Here is a 15,453-nt window from a genome sequence, read left to right on the forward strand (position 1 = left end):
ATTTTATTTAGCACATTATTTTGAAAAGTCAGGTGTTAAACAGGTGTTATTTGGATAAACTGACCATATATTGAGAATGTACTTACTTTCTCACCTGGAAAAAATGTTAAAGCTTAATAAAGTTACCCTACCATTGGTAGCACCAAATCCATTCTGGGATATTATACTTTGGTATATAGACTTTGGTTGACTAATGGTGTAACTTCATCATGCAGACAGTCAGACAATCACAGTTATAGTGCGGTTGGTTCTGTTTGCTAACAAACAAGAGAAAAATGTCTAAAAGCTGCAGTGTGGTGAGATGCAGTACCAATTGGGAAAAGAACCCAGAAATAAGTTTTTATAAGCAGCGAAACCGAAAAACTGAGCCTCAAAGAAGACAAAAGTGGATTATGTTACAGAGCTCAGAAACCACTGTAAACATGACACATATACATAGACATATTGTTAGTCACAGAGAACACACATAAAAGTAAAAACAGAACAAATGTTTAAATGAAAGATATGCTGTGTTTATAACAGACATTTAAATCACAGAATAGCTCATCTGCATTCAGCTGAAATGCTAACTTGGAAATGATTGCATGTCTGTGCCTGTAATTTCCCCCCCTTCTATCTTTACAAACTCTAGTCACCATATCAGCTGTGAGATGTGTCATGCAGCCTGTTAAGTGGTTGAGTTTGCTATACAGCTGTGATATTTTTACTGCAGACGTGATGTCAACCTTTGTACTCCTGTATTGCACGTTAGCATATACAATGTAACAGGTTTCAGTATATGCTATAAACTCCATTTTCCTCTCTGGTAGACAAAGGACACGAAAATAATCCTTTGATATGCTGAAATGTTACATTTTTAGCTAGCTACAGGCATTCGTTAGCGCTCTTTTTTGCTAACTTAACTACTTAATGAGGTGAAAATATCTACCTGTTCTGCCAAAAAAATGATTGAATGCCACTTTAAATTAAACCTGTATTATCATTTACAATGTGATAAGATATTAATTTTTTTTTTAAAGTATGTTTTTACTTAGGAAAAAGAAGAAAAAACAGTGTTGAGATTGCTGCGGTTGCCTGTCGCACCCATGAGCTCTGGTTGTCATGGTGCTGTCGTTCATGTCCTCCCATCTCACACAGCACTGGCGTCACCAATGTTGGAAATAAGCTGGAAATGTTAGGGAGCTATTTCTGTCCGTGATTGGGGATAGAAGGCGGGGGAGGAGGCGATGCTGTCAGCCCGAACGCTGGGAGCTATAAACTGCTACAAATGCTAACGCTCACGTCACGCCGCAATAACAGTGTGTCACACTTGTTTGAAGGCATCAAAAGGTTACAAATAAAGTTTTGCTGTACACTGCAGCCAGTCATTATCAGCTTTTTTACAATGTCGTGAGGACAAATTATACATTCAAAACAGAAGTCCATATTTACTGTCTTGCCTGTGTGATATACGAGTGCAGCAAGGCCTAAATAATGGTAGCAGCAGTCACAGTATTACACTCTGCCGCCTTTCTCAGGCCTCAATTTATCTTTTCACCCTTGTGTTGGGATTATATCCACTGAGTGACTTCCTCAAATTGAGATGATTAGTGACACTTAATTTCACCACTCCTCTGCTCTATCACTGACTTCTCTCCAATAGCTTCAAAGCCTTGAGGCCTGTATTTGTTTTTGGAAGAGCAGATGTTACTGTCTCCTTCTATCCACCCTCTTCTTCTTCTTCTTCTTCTTCCTCTTCACCTTCTCTCCCCTCATCGTGTTAAATCGCTGTTAGCAGTCGGTCTGTTTACATTCTGTGGCAGAGTTACAGCCCACTGTAGATTTCTTTTTCCTCTCTTTCTGCTTATTGGATATATAGTATACATGGAGGTTTGGCTTCATTTATGCTTTCATGGAAAAGTGCCTCAAGACGTTTGGAGTAGGTCTAAACATGTGTGTATGTGTTTTTGCAGCTAGGATGACATTATTTTTGCAGGTTTGTTCTCTTGTCTGTTGCCGAGTTTCAGCGATAGGGAGTGGCTGATTTATTCTTTGGTCGTTCTTGTCATTGGCACTATTCCAGTCAGCGTTCTTGCCTATGGGGAATAAATCTGCAGACGTGTTAGTTTGCTTGGTATGAGAAAATGAGACTGGAAGTAGATGTCATAATTAAAACCAGAGAGATGCACATTGTGTCTATCTTGTCATCGCAGATTGGATTTCAGCAGGGTCAACATGGCTTTCAGTTGATGAGGTAATGGAGGCAATAGGATTGCAATGCGGGTCTTCCATATAGCACTCGAGAGGCGTTGTGTACTACTTAGTGACTGACCCTGCAGTATCAGTTCCAAGAGCTGAAGTATCAGCTAGCACCAACTGCAAATGCAACACGTTCACTCTAAAGTGTATTTTTAGACCATTAAACTGGAAAAGTGAGTGTGAGTTAAGCATTATCTGGGAGTTCCTTTGTCTTGAACTCAGGGTTATTGTATTCCAATTCATGTTATAGAAATTGCTTATATTGTGTGAGTATTCTGCATTAGAATGTCTAACATGGCTTTACTTATGTTATATACATGTATTTTGTTCAGTTGTGTTGTAATATTACTCAAATTGTACTCAAATGTTTCTGAAAATGTTCACACAGAGGTAAACGGTCTGTTTAATTTGGTCGCCATGCTGTCATACCCCTCAACCCAAGAGTATACACGTCGGCGTTGTGGTTGTCGACAATAAATTCTGTCATAAATGGACTTTTATCCAGTTTTAAGCCACATTTGTGCAATAAACCTTTTTAGATCTTGGTGAGGTCTGATGTCCACCAAACAGCTAACGTGGAACTCTGTTATTTAGGGTTTTTACTGGTTTTAGGCCCCATGTACATTTGTTTTGGAGAGTAGAAGACTTCTGTGGATAATTCGGCTTAAGGTAAAAACCTCCTGAACGATAAAGGTATCCTAACCAGAATAAACCAGTTGTTTAAAAATGAAGACAACAAATTCCCATGATCCCATGCTACTTCATAACGTCATCAAACTCCATCTTTTGTTATTGTTTTGATTGAGAGACACCTAGTGGCAGAAATGACATATTGTGCATTTAAAGGAATATTCTAACATTTGGGGGAACTTCTTATAGTCTTGCCAAGAGTCATATGAGTAGATTGATATCAGTTTTGTGTCTCTATGGTAACTATAAAGCCACAGGAGCTGCTTAGCTATGTCCAAAGACCAGAAATGGGGAAAACAGCTAGTCTGGCTACCATGCTACCGTAATTAACATGCATTATATCCTGTATTTAGTCTTGACAAGAAGTGTAAAAATGACAACATGTGGTTTTATGTGTTACACCATGCAGTTTCTTGGCTGATTATAGTGATACAGTGATAGCCTAATATCATTTTTAGGTGGCAGTTTTTTGGGTGGGCCTTTGCAGGTTGTCAGTTAATGCCTTTGTTTTTATGGTAATTTGAGTAACTGTCATCAGGCTGCTTGTTGAGGTAACCGTTTCTTTTCTCCATGAGTCAAACCGCTGGCCTCGAGTACAGGAAAGACTCTGTCCTGAATGAGGTTATTGGTTTGACTGCGTAACCTGCGAGGCATTCTGCTTATCGTTGGTCTGTAAACAGCAACTCTTTAGGGTGGAAAATGCTGCGGGTGTACGTATTCCCTTCCTCCCTGGACAGTGCTGGGAGCTCAACACAGCAAAGCCCTATAAATCTCAGGCACGAGCCACTGCAGATCTGCGCTCTCCTCCCGTGGCGTAAGCCTCTGCACTGCGCAAAGCTGATGGAAAAAGAGACGGATCCTCGGCACCTTTCAGGACAAAATATCAGAGCATTAAAGTGGCATGAACAGAATATGGCACCAGTCTGCTTTCATGGGAGGTCTTAGGTGGAATGCCTCGCCATACTCCTTCTAACACGTACATGCTGACTGAATGGAGCATGCATATTGTTCGGTATATCAATCACCATGACCAACTGTGTCTTAATGGAAGCCTTTCTTTTACAATTTGATACAATACAAGTCATGCATTTAGGTTTAGGGTCTTATACCAATGATCAAATCAGAATCAGATGAAATTATGGCTGTTAAAAGTGTGCAGGATTGTAACAAACAGGTGCTGTCATAGTAACCTTCTTTTAGGGTTGAAAAAGTGTGAATTTTCTTCAACTTCAAATTGAATTCTATTAGTAACACTCTGAGCTCTACTGAAGACATGAAGTGCACCTGGAATTTGGTTTATCCACTTGTGGATTTTATTATAGAGGGTAACTTTGGGGTTTTGCAGTAAGGCATGGAGTGTAGCACAAATGGAAATGGTTGTGTGTCTGGGTTTCAAGGCCTCTTGCAGTTTTGTAACTTTCTAACAGGGTCCATTAAAGTACCTGTCTCTACAGGCTTTATAACCCCCTCTGCTGCTCCTGTTCCTCATCCTCTCATGAGCATTTTAAAACCTTGTTTGTATGGCAGTCATTCTTGCCTCTTTTCTCTCCTACTCTCCCTACCTTTTCTCACTTCCCCCCCTCTCCTCTCTTTCCATCTGACTCACTCCTCCCCCCCCCCCCCCCCTCTCCTTCTTTCTTTTCTCTCTCTTTCTCTCTGTCTCTCTCCTGCCCTGGGTCATGGAACACGTTGTTCCCTCCTTCAGACTGTATGAGCTGCTGGCTAGCTCTGCCTTTTCATGCCGCTTTTTTGTGTGCGAGTGTGTGTTTGTGTGTGTGTGTGTGTGCAAGACTGCAGTTGTTTTTTCACTGAAGGGGATGTCAGCGCTTAACCACATGATTTCCCCCAATGACAAACCCTCTTTATGTAACCCGGCAACACAGGGACAGGGGTCTTATGTCGGGTGATGACGAGGCACGTGGGGAAAGATGACGATGCAGAAAAATCCTCTTCTTAGGTCCCGTCTAATTGATTATTTCTTGAGGCCGGTTCAGAGAGGAGTCGGCTCTGTGTCGACCAATTACAGAAAGGCAGAGATTAGCCGGTCACTTAAAGCAGCTGATTACAATTAGTTTTGCATTGTGAATGTGTTGTTGTGCCCGTGATGTTGCAGCTTGTTATTAGAGAAAACATTATAGCTCCACTGAGGTTATTACCCTGTTCTATGAATCTTCATAACTACAACCCGCTAAAAACTTTTAATTAGTAAGAGCCTCTGTGGTTACTCTGAATAATACTGGATGTATTGTGTCTGCTAATATGTTAGCATGGAGCAATATTGATCCAGAAGAGACTCATGGATAATTATGGTGTTTGTGTTGCATCATGTAGTGATTGTATCAGTCCTCATAAAGACCCTACTGCTCCTTTCTTCTGTTACACAATTGTTATCATTATAAAATGATGCTGTATGTATATAAATTATGTCTGTTGATGGTTTATTTCTTTTCAATGGGCTTCTCATGAGGTCCTTGATAGCACATTGATTAAGTTTATTATGGAGAGCAGTATTTTATTGATTATCATTAAGATTTTAGGGATGCCTGTTGTTACCAAATTTCTATTACAGCAACTGCTAATGGTTCTTTAGGGCTGCAGCTAACAATATTTTTATTATCAGTTAACCATGATTATGATGATGATTATTATTTCGCTCTGTCAATAAAATGCCAGAAAATAATGAGAAGTGATCATTCTAAGCCTCCGAGACAACACATTCCAATTGCTTTTATCTGACCTACCATTCCAAAACTCAATATTAATTCTATTTTTATATACAACAAGAAAATTAAATCTTCAAATGTTACTTGAAAGATAACTGTAATTATAGTTTATATTCCGACAATCAACTATGCTTTGTGTTATATAAGTCTTGTATTATTTCTACCTGGTTTTCCTTTGCTTCAGAGTAATCAGATTGGAATGCTGAAGCTTCATAAACCGCGTGGTCATCTACATAAATGTCAGCTTACTAAGAGACTAATGTCAGAAAGATGCAACTGTCATCACCGCTCTGGGCACGATGCTGTCACTGTCAGACGCATCAGGACACACGTCACACATATATAGTCTGTCTCACTCACACACACACACACACACACACACACACAAAGAGACAAAAGCCATCTCTCCGGGCAGCAGCTGTGTGAGTGCTCGTGAGGACACACACACACACATACACATACACGCACGCCTGCTGACACACCTGCTTTTCCACTTCACCTTTTGATGCTCACTGCTCACTTTTCTCTCCCCTTCATCCCTCCCCCTGCCCTGATACACACTCAGACGTATCCACATACCACAGTTGACTGGGTTTGCCGAGTCAGACTTTTTTTTTTTTTTTCTCCTTTCCCCTCATCTGCAGCAACTCCGCTCAGGAATGCTAAAAGTGAAACATGACAGTTGCACATTCCTCTTTGCCGTTTTCACTCATGCATTTTTCTGTGTAAGTGCACGTGGCTAATTTTGTGTGTGTGTGTGTCAGAGAGAGAGAGAGAGAGAGAGAAAGAAAGAAAGCGAGGGTGATCCTGAGTGTCTAAAATCAGGCCTCTCAAGAGACACTGTGGCTTTTGTAGTAGTCTCAAGAGACTACAAAAGAAGGGACTGGAAGTTGCAGACAGAGTGTACTCCAGTAGAAACTATCCTAAGGGTGTGTGTGTGTGTGTGTGTGTGTGTGTGTGTGCGTGTGTGCCATCTCGCTTGCTACACTCAGACGGTAGCTCATATTTCCCTGACTCATGGGGGCTACAGGTGGTGCCGGGCTTCTGCTAACATAATCAGAGTGATACACTAATAATTCATAGTCCCTTCAGAGATAACTACGTGCACCAGTATCTGCTGCTTTTTGGATTTACAATGTCTCATATCATGTATTTATTATTTGGCTGTCATGAAGTGAGTTCTGTGTTCTTTCTCTGTATGCTGCCTTCGTTTTTACTTGGCCTATAAATCAGAGCCCCGCTCCTCACTGGCCCCTGTAGCATTGTGTGATGGATGTAGCCTATTGAGTTAGCTTTCTGTCCCTCCCGAAATGGCTTAATAGCTCTGACCTTGGATAAGGTCTGTGCTCTCAGTGCTAAATAATTCAGTAGTACAGAGTGACTGTCTGAATTGCGCTTTTCTTTCTGCCTCGCAAAGACATTATCAAACTACTCCACCTGACTCAACTCTCAAGGAAGATCCGCAGTGTGTGTTTTGGGCTTGATCAATTTTGCATGGTTCCTTTAGGGGGTAGGAGTCCTTTAATCAAAGGCGGCGCAAGGCAGCGAGGTGCTGGGTTTGGGGCGTCTTATGGAAGCAGGGAGGACAAAAGAACAGGCCGCAAGGTTATATGCCTCTGTGGAGACTCATCTGATCCCGTGAATAATTATAAGGAAAAAAGTATGGGGCATAGTCATGAGATTGTGACTTGTACAATGTAGACACTGTCGAAAATACTCTAATATCTATGAATCCTCGCCTACAGGACAGACCTTAAAGTGTCATGATCACGAGGTTGTGACTATTAACTGCAACAGATGTAGTGTCTGTTAGAGATTGTTTGCTAAAATCCCCTTTCACCTCCCTCCAGGCTACGCCTTCCTGCTGTTCCAGGAAGAGACCTCTGTTCAAGCCCTGATCGACGCTTGCATTGAAGAGGACGGAAAGCTCTACCTGTGTGTGTCCAGTCCCACCATCAAAGACAAACCGGTAAGTGGACAGGCATTTATGAAGCAAACAAGTATGTAGATGTATGTTGTCATAATCATTTCAATTGTACACAGTAAATATACTTTAAGCAGCAAGAAGAAATACAGCAACTTATTGTTTTTTTTTTACTTTTGTACGCAGGTCCAGATCCGTCCCTGGAATCTGAGTGATAGTGACTTTGTCATGGATGGCTCCCAGCCTCTAGACCCCCGCAAGACCATCTTTGTAGGGGGGGTGCCTCGGCCCCTGCGTGCAGGTAACTCGACTAATATAAATAGAATCTTTTTTTTTTTCTTGGGAAGCCCCCGAAAGCCTCTAAATGGGCTTCATAATGTTGACTGGCATGGAGTGCAGAGGCCGGAGGGCTATAATGAAAGTTCTCCCTGTGAGAGAGAGAGCAATCCTCTACTTGGGTTTCCAGGAAGCTGGCCAAGTGGTCGTCATGTTAAGAATTCATGGTGTAATGGAAGGCTCAAGTCTTTCTGTTCTTGGGATAAACATCACTGGCTTGTCTGCAATGTGACCCCTACTAATTATACCAGCAGTTTGAGACTGCTGCCCTGATGAATAGTGGAGTAGGACAGATTTTTACATTAGTTAATAACAGCATCAATCACAAACGTCCAAGTTCAAGAGAAAACTCTCGGTTTTTTAAGAGAGGCTGAAGGCTCCTAAATCCAGAACAAAAGGTCATTAACTGGCATAAACTCTCAGGAGGACTGGCTGTTAACACTAATCATCTCTTTCGCCCGTCTCTCTTTGCAGTGGAGCTGGCTATGATCATGGACCGGCTGTATGGAGGTGTTTGCTACGCTGGCATCGACACCGACCCAGAGCTCAAATACCCAAAGGGAGCCGGCCGTGTGGCCTTCTCCAATCAGCAGAGCTACATTGCTGCCATCAGCGCTCGCTTCGTTCAGCTGCAGCACAATGACATCGACAAAAGGGTGAGCGAGTTCATGCGTTTCATTCACAATATCCGTCCTCTGAGAGAAAGCAGCGTCTCGACCACAGCTGAGGTTTTTGCAGTCATTCCTATGGCATGCTGCGGAGCTGAACTCTGCTTGAGCCCTCTCCCATGTATGAGAGCTTTCATTATAGAGGGGTTTTCGGCCAACTGCTCAGCACAGCCTACAATAACCGAAGGCCTGCCCTGACTGTGTAATCACCGTAGCCTTTTGCTGCCGGAGTCCCGACAGATGTTTCAAGTTGCAGACACATAGGGTTGGTTTAATTATAGTAGTTCCCTGTACATGTATATCCACTCGGGCTGTGCTGCAGCCTGGTTATTTTAGGCATGCCGGCCAATTGCAGTGGGACAGGCTGCGACCGAGAGAGACTGGTTGTCAGCCAGGAAGCCAAGCCTCTGTAGGGCGGGGCTGTCCACCCCACCTCAACTATCACCATCTATCTTCAGTGAGGGTTTAGGGTGTCCTTATTGTGACTGCAACTCAGTGGAATACAAATAATGTTTGAGAGAAATGAAAGGAAATAACACTTAGTAGAGCCACAAAGAACACAGACTTCTTAAAAAATCAGATGTAATAAAAAAACAGCCTTTTGAACCAGTAAATTAACATCTAGGAATATTTATATTAATGTAAATATCTATCTGCAACAGAAATGATTCAGGTTGATGGAATAAACACTCCTGGATCCATTGCAGAGAGTAAAGGCACATCCTTGAGAATGAAAAGTTAACTTGAGTTTAAAGTTGAGGTGTCTGTTGTTGCCACTTTCCTTTCTAATTTTCTCTTTTCTCGCCTTCAGCGGCCACAATTCCATTAACTGTAAATGGTTCTTGATGATAGGACACAGAAGCTCATTACCCTTGGTCAGCTCCATGTCCGCTCAGTTGGTATTGGTATTTAATAGCGTGCCGGCGTTCCTCTCATTTGTTGTGCTGAAGGTTGTTGCTCACAGCAGTGGATATTGCATTGTAGCCGCTGTAGCTGAGAAGGACCGCCTCATACTGTTTAGGGATTTGATAACCTTCCATTTTGTGGCCACGCTATAACAAGGGTAGCATCCACCCGTCCAACTCGTGCACTCAGGCGTCTCCATGGAGACTGAGCTCTCATTTCTTGTCTCCTGGCTAGTGGTCAAACTCATTTCACTGGTGGACGGGAGCGTTGTTTTATTTGAGATTGGCTTGCGTTTGTGGGTAATGGCTTGAAGAAGAGAACACACCTGGACCGACACAGCTGGATATAAACACATTTACACACCATAGAAGTTGGTTTTGCAGATTGGACATAGATGGATCAGAAGATGATATCAGTGTGGTGATATTTGTTTTTAAAGTGGGAGCATGAAATTAAAATGCATGATATCTAATCTAACCAAACACCTCCTGATCTACTCCTTCCCAGGTGGAGGTGAAGCCGTACGTCCTGGATGACCAGATGTGTGATGAGTGCCAGGGGGCACGCTGCGGGGGGAAGTTCGCCCCCTTCTTCTGTGCCAACGTCACCTGCCTGCAGTACTACTGCGAGTACTGCTGGGCCAGCATCCACTCGCGAGCCGGCCGAGAGTTTCACAAGCCACTGGTGAAGGAGGGGGGCGACCGCCCTCGACACGTGTCCTTCCGCTGGAGCTGAGGGGGGGGGTCACGAGTCAGCCCTGCCCCGGTGAAACCCACGCCTGACCCCCACCCACCCCCCTCCCCTACAAAAAAAAATAAAAAATCCTGCACCCCCCTGCTACACCTACAGTCCGGGACAGTGCTGCAACACCCCCCAGGCCCCCCTCTCCTCCCTCCCCCGGCCCCACGTACTCCACCCTGCTCCCCACAAACACCTCATGAAAAAAGCAAAAAGGATATCATCAGACACAGTACACGGGACTTTCTTCATACCACACGGCTCTGAACTCATTGTCTAGTGTTTCCCTCTGATGAAGCATTGCGGGGAAATGAAATGCGGAAAGTCTATCAGCTTAGAATTTGCACTTTGGCACAAAATCTCACTAAACACACACTCTCTCACACACACACACACACACACACACACACACACTCACACACACAGGATGGTATGTTAGACCCCTGGCTACTTTCACTTCCCCGTTCTGTTGACTGGGTGGTGTGGTACGTCCTGTCGGGACCCTCCCCCCCTTACTGAAGCAGAGGTGGGACCATACAAATATTTTAAAAAAGTATATATTTTTTGTTTTGTACCTATCTATACATATATAGATAATTTAAATTTAATGTAAAAGGAGCATGCACTTATTTTCAAAAGCTGTAGTTATATTGCCCCTAGTAAAATAATAATAATAATAATAATTACCAAAGGCAAATGAAATTAATGCATACAGAAAAGCAAAGTAGGTGGCATAAGATGTAGCAAGATTTAACAACTATCAAGTAGTGTGGGCCTGTAACGCCCAGAGTAAAAATAACACGGCTATATTTGCTCTCAATTCTGACTCTGAAAATATTAATACCTCATATGCGCAATCAGATTAGTTTGCTTTTCGATTTCTAGGTCTTTATTTTTATAATAACATTATTTTTTAGTGTTATGTAAATGTAATGCTGCAATAGCTTTGCTGCTAAATCCATGGTATAAACAGATACCATAAGTACTTTATTCAGGCTAGGGTGTAAAATAATATACAACTGAAGCACCTGGTGTTTTAGGACGACGAGCTATCATAGGGGGAGGGGGCGCCCCTAGACAAACGATGGCTACCTTTTGTGGGGGGTTCGGGGTGGGTGGCCCCTTAACTGCATGTTTATTTCAATCAGGTTGCTGCATGCAATAGACTTTTTCAGTATCATGTCTACTATTCGATTCTGCCCATGTTTGCACAACACACTATAGACGTACGTTCGACTCGCACAAAACTGGACAGACACAGGGAAGACTGGTCAAAGGAATCATGGCGGCTGGTCGCTGCCAGAGCAGTCGGTTCCTGCAGAAACAGGCAGTGAACACATCCAGACGATGAGGGGGGAAAAAAATAAAAAACAACCTTAATAATCACAAATCAAATTAAATGTAGGATTACCATTTAAAGCTGTCTATAATAGGTGAAGTACTTTTTTGCAGTGATTGTTGATATAATTGTGCAATTTTTTATACCGTATGTAGTTAGGTCTGAGTATGCCTAGAACTGTGATTCGCTTTAACTGTCGTTAATGTCCGACATAGAAGTCCTGTGAAACTTCATAACTAGTGTATGCACACGTATATATGTTCTCTTGTACACACACTTGCACCAGTATACACAGAAGCCTCTCGACACACATGAACACACACATACAGACACACACACACATATACAGACACACACACACACACACACACACACACACACGGACGGCTGTCTTTCTTACGCACACTTAACAGGCCTACAAACACTGAGTCTGATCGGAAGAGAAGACGCAACAATGTGAGCTTAAACTGAGAACTGAGGGGTTTTTTTAGTTTTGTTTTTTTAAAGAGAATTTGTTCCACCGTTGTTGACAAAAGCGCACGTTTACGTCCCAGAACGCAACCAAAGAGCTCACGTGATCGACTTTTGACACACCACCTATATAACACACAGAGCAAACAGCCACCCGCGGAGGAGGCTGCGCTGCTCCTGCGGCCTCCTTGCAGAGGAGCTGGCGGTGCAGCGGTGCAGTCGATTTTTAGATGAGGAAAAAAAAGAGGGTAGTTGCGAAGAGGAATGTGGGAGGAGGGGAGGGAGGGGGGGGGGGGGGAGTAATAAATTGACACATTGAAGCTACTGGAGACTTGAGGTTGATAAACTGAGCTCTGCACGTGCTCTCTACATGGCTGGCGTGGGTGGATGGGTGGGTGAGGGTGGGGGGGTGGGTTGTGGGGAACAACATTGCCAGAACATGCAGATGTGCAAGCTGTGGGGGGCGGGGGGTGGGGGGAGGGTTACCATATTTATCCAGATTTTTTTTTTTCCTGCAAAGCTTGAAGTAATGGACCTGCTAAAAAAAGGTGGACATTTTTTTTTTTTTTTTTTTTTAAATCAAAAAAGGTTATGGTGCGCAGTTCAAACAGGCTCGGGTGGGTGGGGAAGGGGAGACAGAGAGGGGGGCTCTAGAAACTTTACGTATCGGCTGCTGAAGACAGGGCGGCTCTGGTTTTGGGGGTAAGGGTGTTGGGGAGGTCGGGCGTGGGGGGGCCAAGTTACACTGGTTTTAGCAGTTTTGTGGACAATCCGGACGGGAATCCTACATCACTGCAAGTTAATGTGTGTCACCCCCCCCCCCCCCCCCCCCATCCCCACCCCCCCCCCCCCTTTTTTTTTTTGTTCGGCCGCGAGTTGTGATTGTCCCGTGCTGGCACCCCGCAGTCCCTCTCCTCTTTCTCGTGTTAGTCGCAAACTGTTTTTTTTTTTTTTTGCTTTAGAATAGATGTTTTTTTTGTTTTTTCTTGTCCATGAAAAAAACGAATTGAAACTAAGCAGAAGATACTTTTTTACTGACTTAAAAAAAAAAAACACAAGGCTAACCATGAGTAATAATAAGTATCCCTATGAAAGTGAATTCTGGGTGTTTTTGTGACATTTCTTTCCCCACCCAGACAGGTTTTCTATGTTTGTTCCTTCTCTATGATAGATATTTGTTATGCACTACTCTTTGTATCTGAACAGTTTTCGACAGTCAGCAGTTCTTTTTGTTAAAAGAAAAAAAAAAAAGACGACAAAGCGTGCTTTCTGACTGACAAGATCTTTTGCAATACCTCAATTTTGAAATATATTAGGAGAGAAACTGATATTTTCTAAGTAAGTTTATTCAGATGAAAAAATATATATTAATTTAATTCTTCAAGAGAAATGATTTAACAGATGGTTGATTTTTTTATTTTTTATCATGCTTATTTGCTTTTATTTTAAGAATTTATTTTTTTGAAAAAAGACAACAACTGAAGGAGCTAGAGCTTTATAACTAATATAATGATGTAGTTAGTGTGAGAGTACAGTCTACTTTATTACAGTGGAGGTTAGAGTCGGAGTGTCCCACTGGTGAAATTGGTCGAAACATCACCGAGAAGAGCTCTTTAGGAAAAAACAAAATATCAGGTGCTCAGAGAGAAAACTGAACATATTTCCCACGTTTTGTATATTTATAATCAATCATTTACTATGCTGACCAGAGTTGTGAAAGAGATCTTCTGTTCATTATTTTTTTAAGAGAAGTTTTTTATGTTTCCTAAAAGTATGTGCTCCCTTTTGTTTTTGTAAAAAAGCAACGTGACCCTGATTTGTTAGCCTGACTTCGCCGGGAGAAAAACTGAAAGAGACTTGTGAGAGTCACTGAACAGCTGGAGGTAGAGAGAAAAGAATGTTATTTTTAACACAAAACAGACACAAGTGTTTTCACCTGTAACTTGATCGAAAGCCCCCAAGGTGCATCAATTGACTGGTGGCCTTCTATTCACGCAAGACTTGAATTAGTCCCATTTTTTAAGGCTAAGAACCTTGATTCTTTGTTGTAATGTGCAATACTGTTTGTACTGTTTGTAGAAAAGAAGAAAACAAGAAAAAGAGGCATAAATCTTTATTGCAGAATTATTTTCATTGCAAGCATTGTGATTCACTAAAATCATTTTCTACTGTGTATTTACCTACTCTACCTGCTAGTACCTTCCAGTAGTAATGTAGCCTTTGTACTGAGAAATTTTCATTATTTTTAGAAAGTTTTGCTAAAAAAGAAAAGAATTTAAACATATTTACATATTTTCATTTTTATTTCGTATTTTTTCTTTACAAACTTATTTCTCAACCATTAATAGTTATTTCTGGGGGAGACTTTCATATCTGGTCAATGTCATTAATATTATTTTGTATTTTTACTTGGAATAAATTAATTTTATGATGCTAATTCTTTAAAAGTTTATTTTTTCGTTTGTTCACTTTTTTTTCATTGTTTTGAAGCTGAAAAAAAAACAACAACAACTTTGTAATATTGTTACTAAAGTGTCTCGATTCTTGAAAATGCTAAGCTTTATGTGTTAACTCGCTGATGTTGCTTTACATTAGTGTGAAAATGATCTACGGAGAAAAAAAAAACTCACAAACAACGAGATTGGTGGTTGGTGATGTTTAAGTGATTCGCAGTGTAAACAAATGAATGGGCAATACAATAAAATGGCAGAATGGAGCATACACGTAGTACGTTGTGATGTAATTGTGGAAGATGGACAACACCACTGACCATTTACATTGCTTCTACTACTCCAATACTACTACTACTACTATAACTATTACCACTGACTACAATAACTCATCCTCACTTTGTGCAGTGGAGAGCAACACTTCCTCACATGTGAAATATTCAACAGCTCCTCCTAAAGGATCATATATGTCACATGGCCGCCTCTTTCTAGTTGGCTCGGCCTCTTCAGAGTGTGCACCAGTGTGATTGTATTTAAGTATGAATGTAAATGTTGAGATGATGCACTGTATAGAGTTTGGGTACAACATGTATGAATTGTAGTATCTTAATTATCCAGAGGAGGCAATGGGCTAAACTGTTTTTTTTTTCTTCCCCAGAGTTTTACATTTCCCCTACTTATCTTCTGCCATAAAAGAATAGATACAAATTTGGTAAATATGCTTATTTGTTTCTTATGGAGACACAGATGAGAAGATTGACACCATTCTAATGTTTGTACTCTTAATACGAAGTTACAATCTGGAGACCGTTAGCTTAACTTTGTATTAGCACCTAGCCAAAGAATAGCCTAGCACATACCCGCCCCCCTTCTGTGAAACTTTTAACTATAGCTTGTTGCTTTATGCTTCAGGTTTTACAGGTTAAACAAAAATAAAACATGCTAGTTAGCTTACAAGGTGCTGGTAGTT

At 41.7% G+C, this 15,453-nt stretch overlaps 1 protein-coding gene across 3 annotated transcripts in view; it reads left to right on the top strand.

Annotated features, from left to right (window-relative positions):
* Positions 1 to 12,312, top strand: part of cpeb3 (cytoplasmic polyadenylation element binding protein 3) — a 37,061-nt gene extending 24,749 nt beyond the window's left edge. For all 3 annotated transcript variants that reach the window (XM_053332452.1, XM_053332453.1, XM_053332450.1), the window contains 4 exons: positions 7,502 to 7,620; positions 7,762 to 7,876; positions 8,386 to 8,567; positions 9,993 to 12,312. In XM_053332452.1, coding sequence (XP_053188427.1) covers positions 7,502 to 7,620; positions 7,762 to 7,876; positions 8,386 to 8,567; positions 9,993 to 10,220 — 644 coding nt within the window. In that variant the 3' untranslated portion in view covers positions 10,221 to 12,312. The remainder of the gene's footprint in view (positions 1 to 7,501; positions 7,621 to 7,761; positions 7,877 to 8,385; positions 8,568 to 9,992) is intronic.
* The last annotated feature ends 3,141 nt before the right edge of the window (positions 12,313 to 15,453 follow it).

The sequence above is a fragment of the Scomber japonicus genome, chromosome 14, assembly GCF_027409825.1.
Source record: "Scomber japonicus isolate fScoJap1 chromosome 14, fScoJap1.pri, whole genome shotgun sequence".
Taxonomy (NCBI): domain Eukaryota; kingdom Metazoa; phylum Chordata; class Actinopteri; order Scombriformes; family Scombridae; genus Scomber; species Scomber japonicus.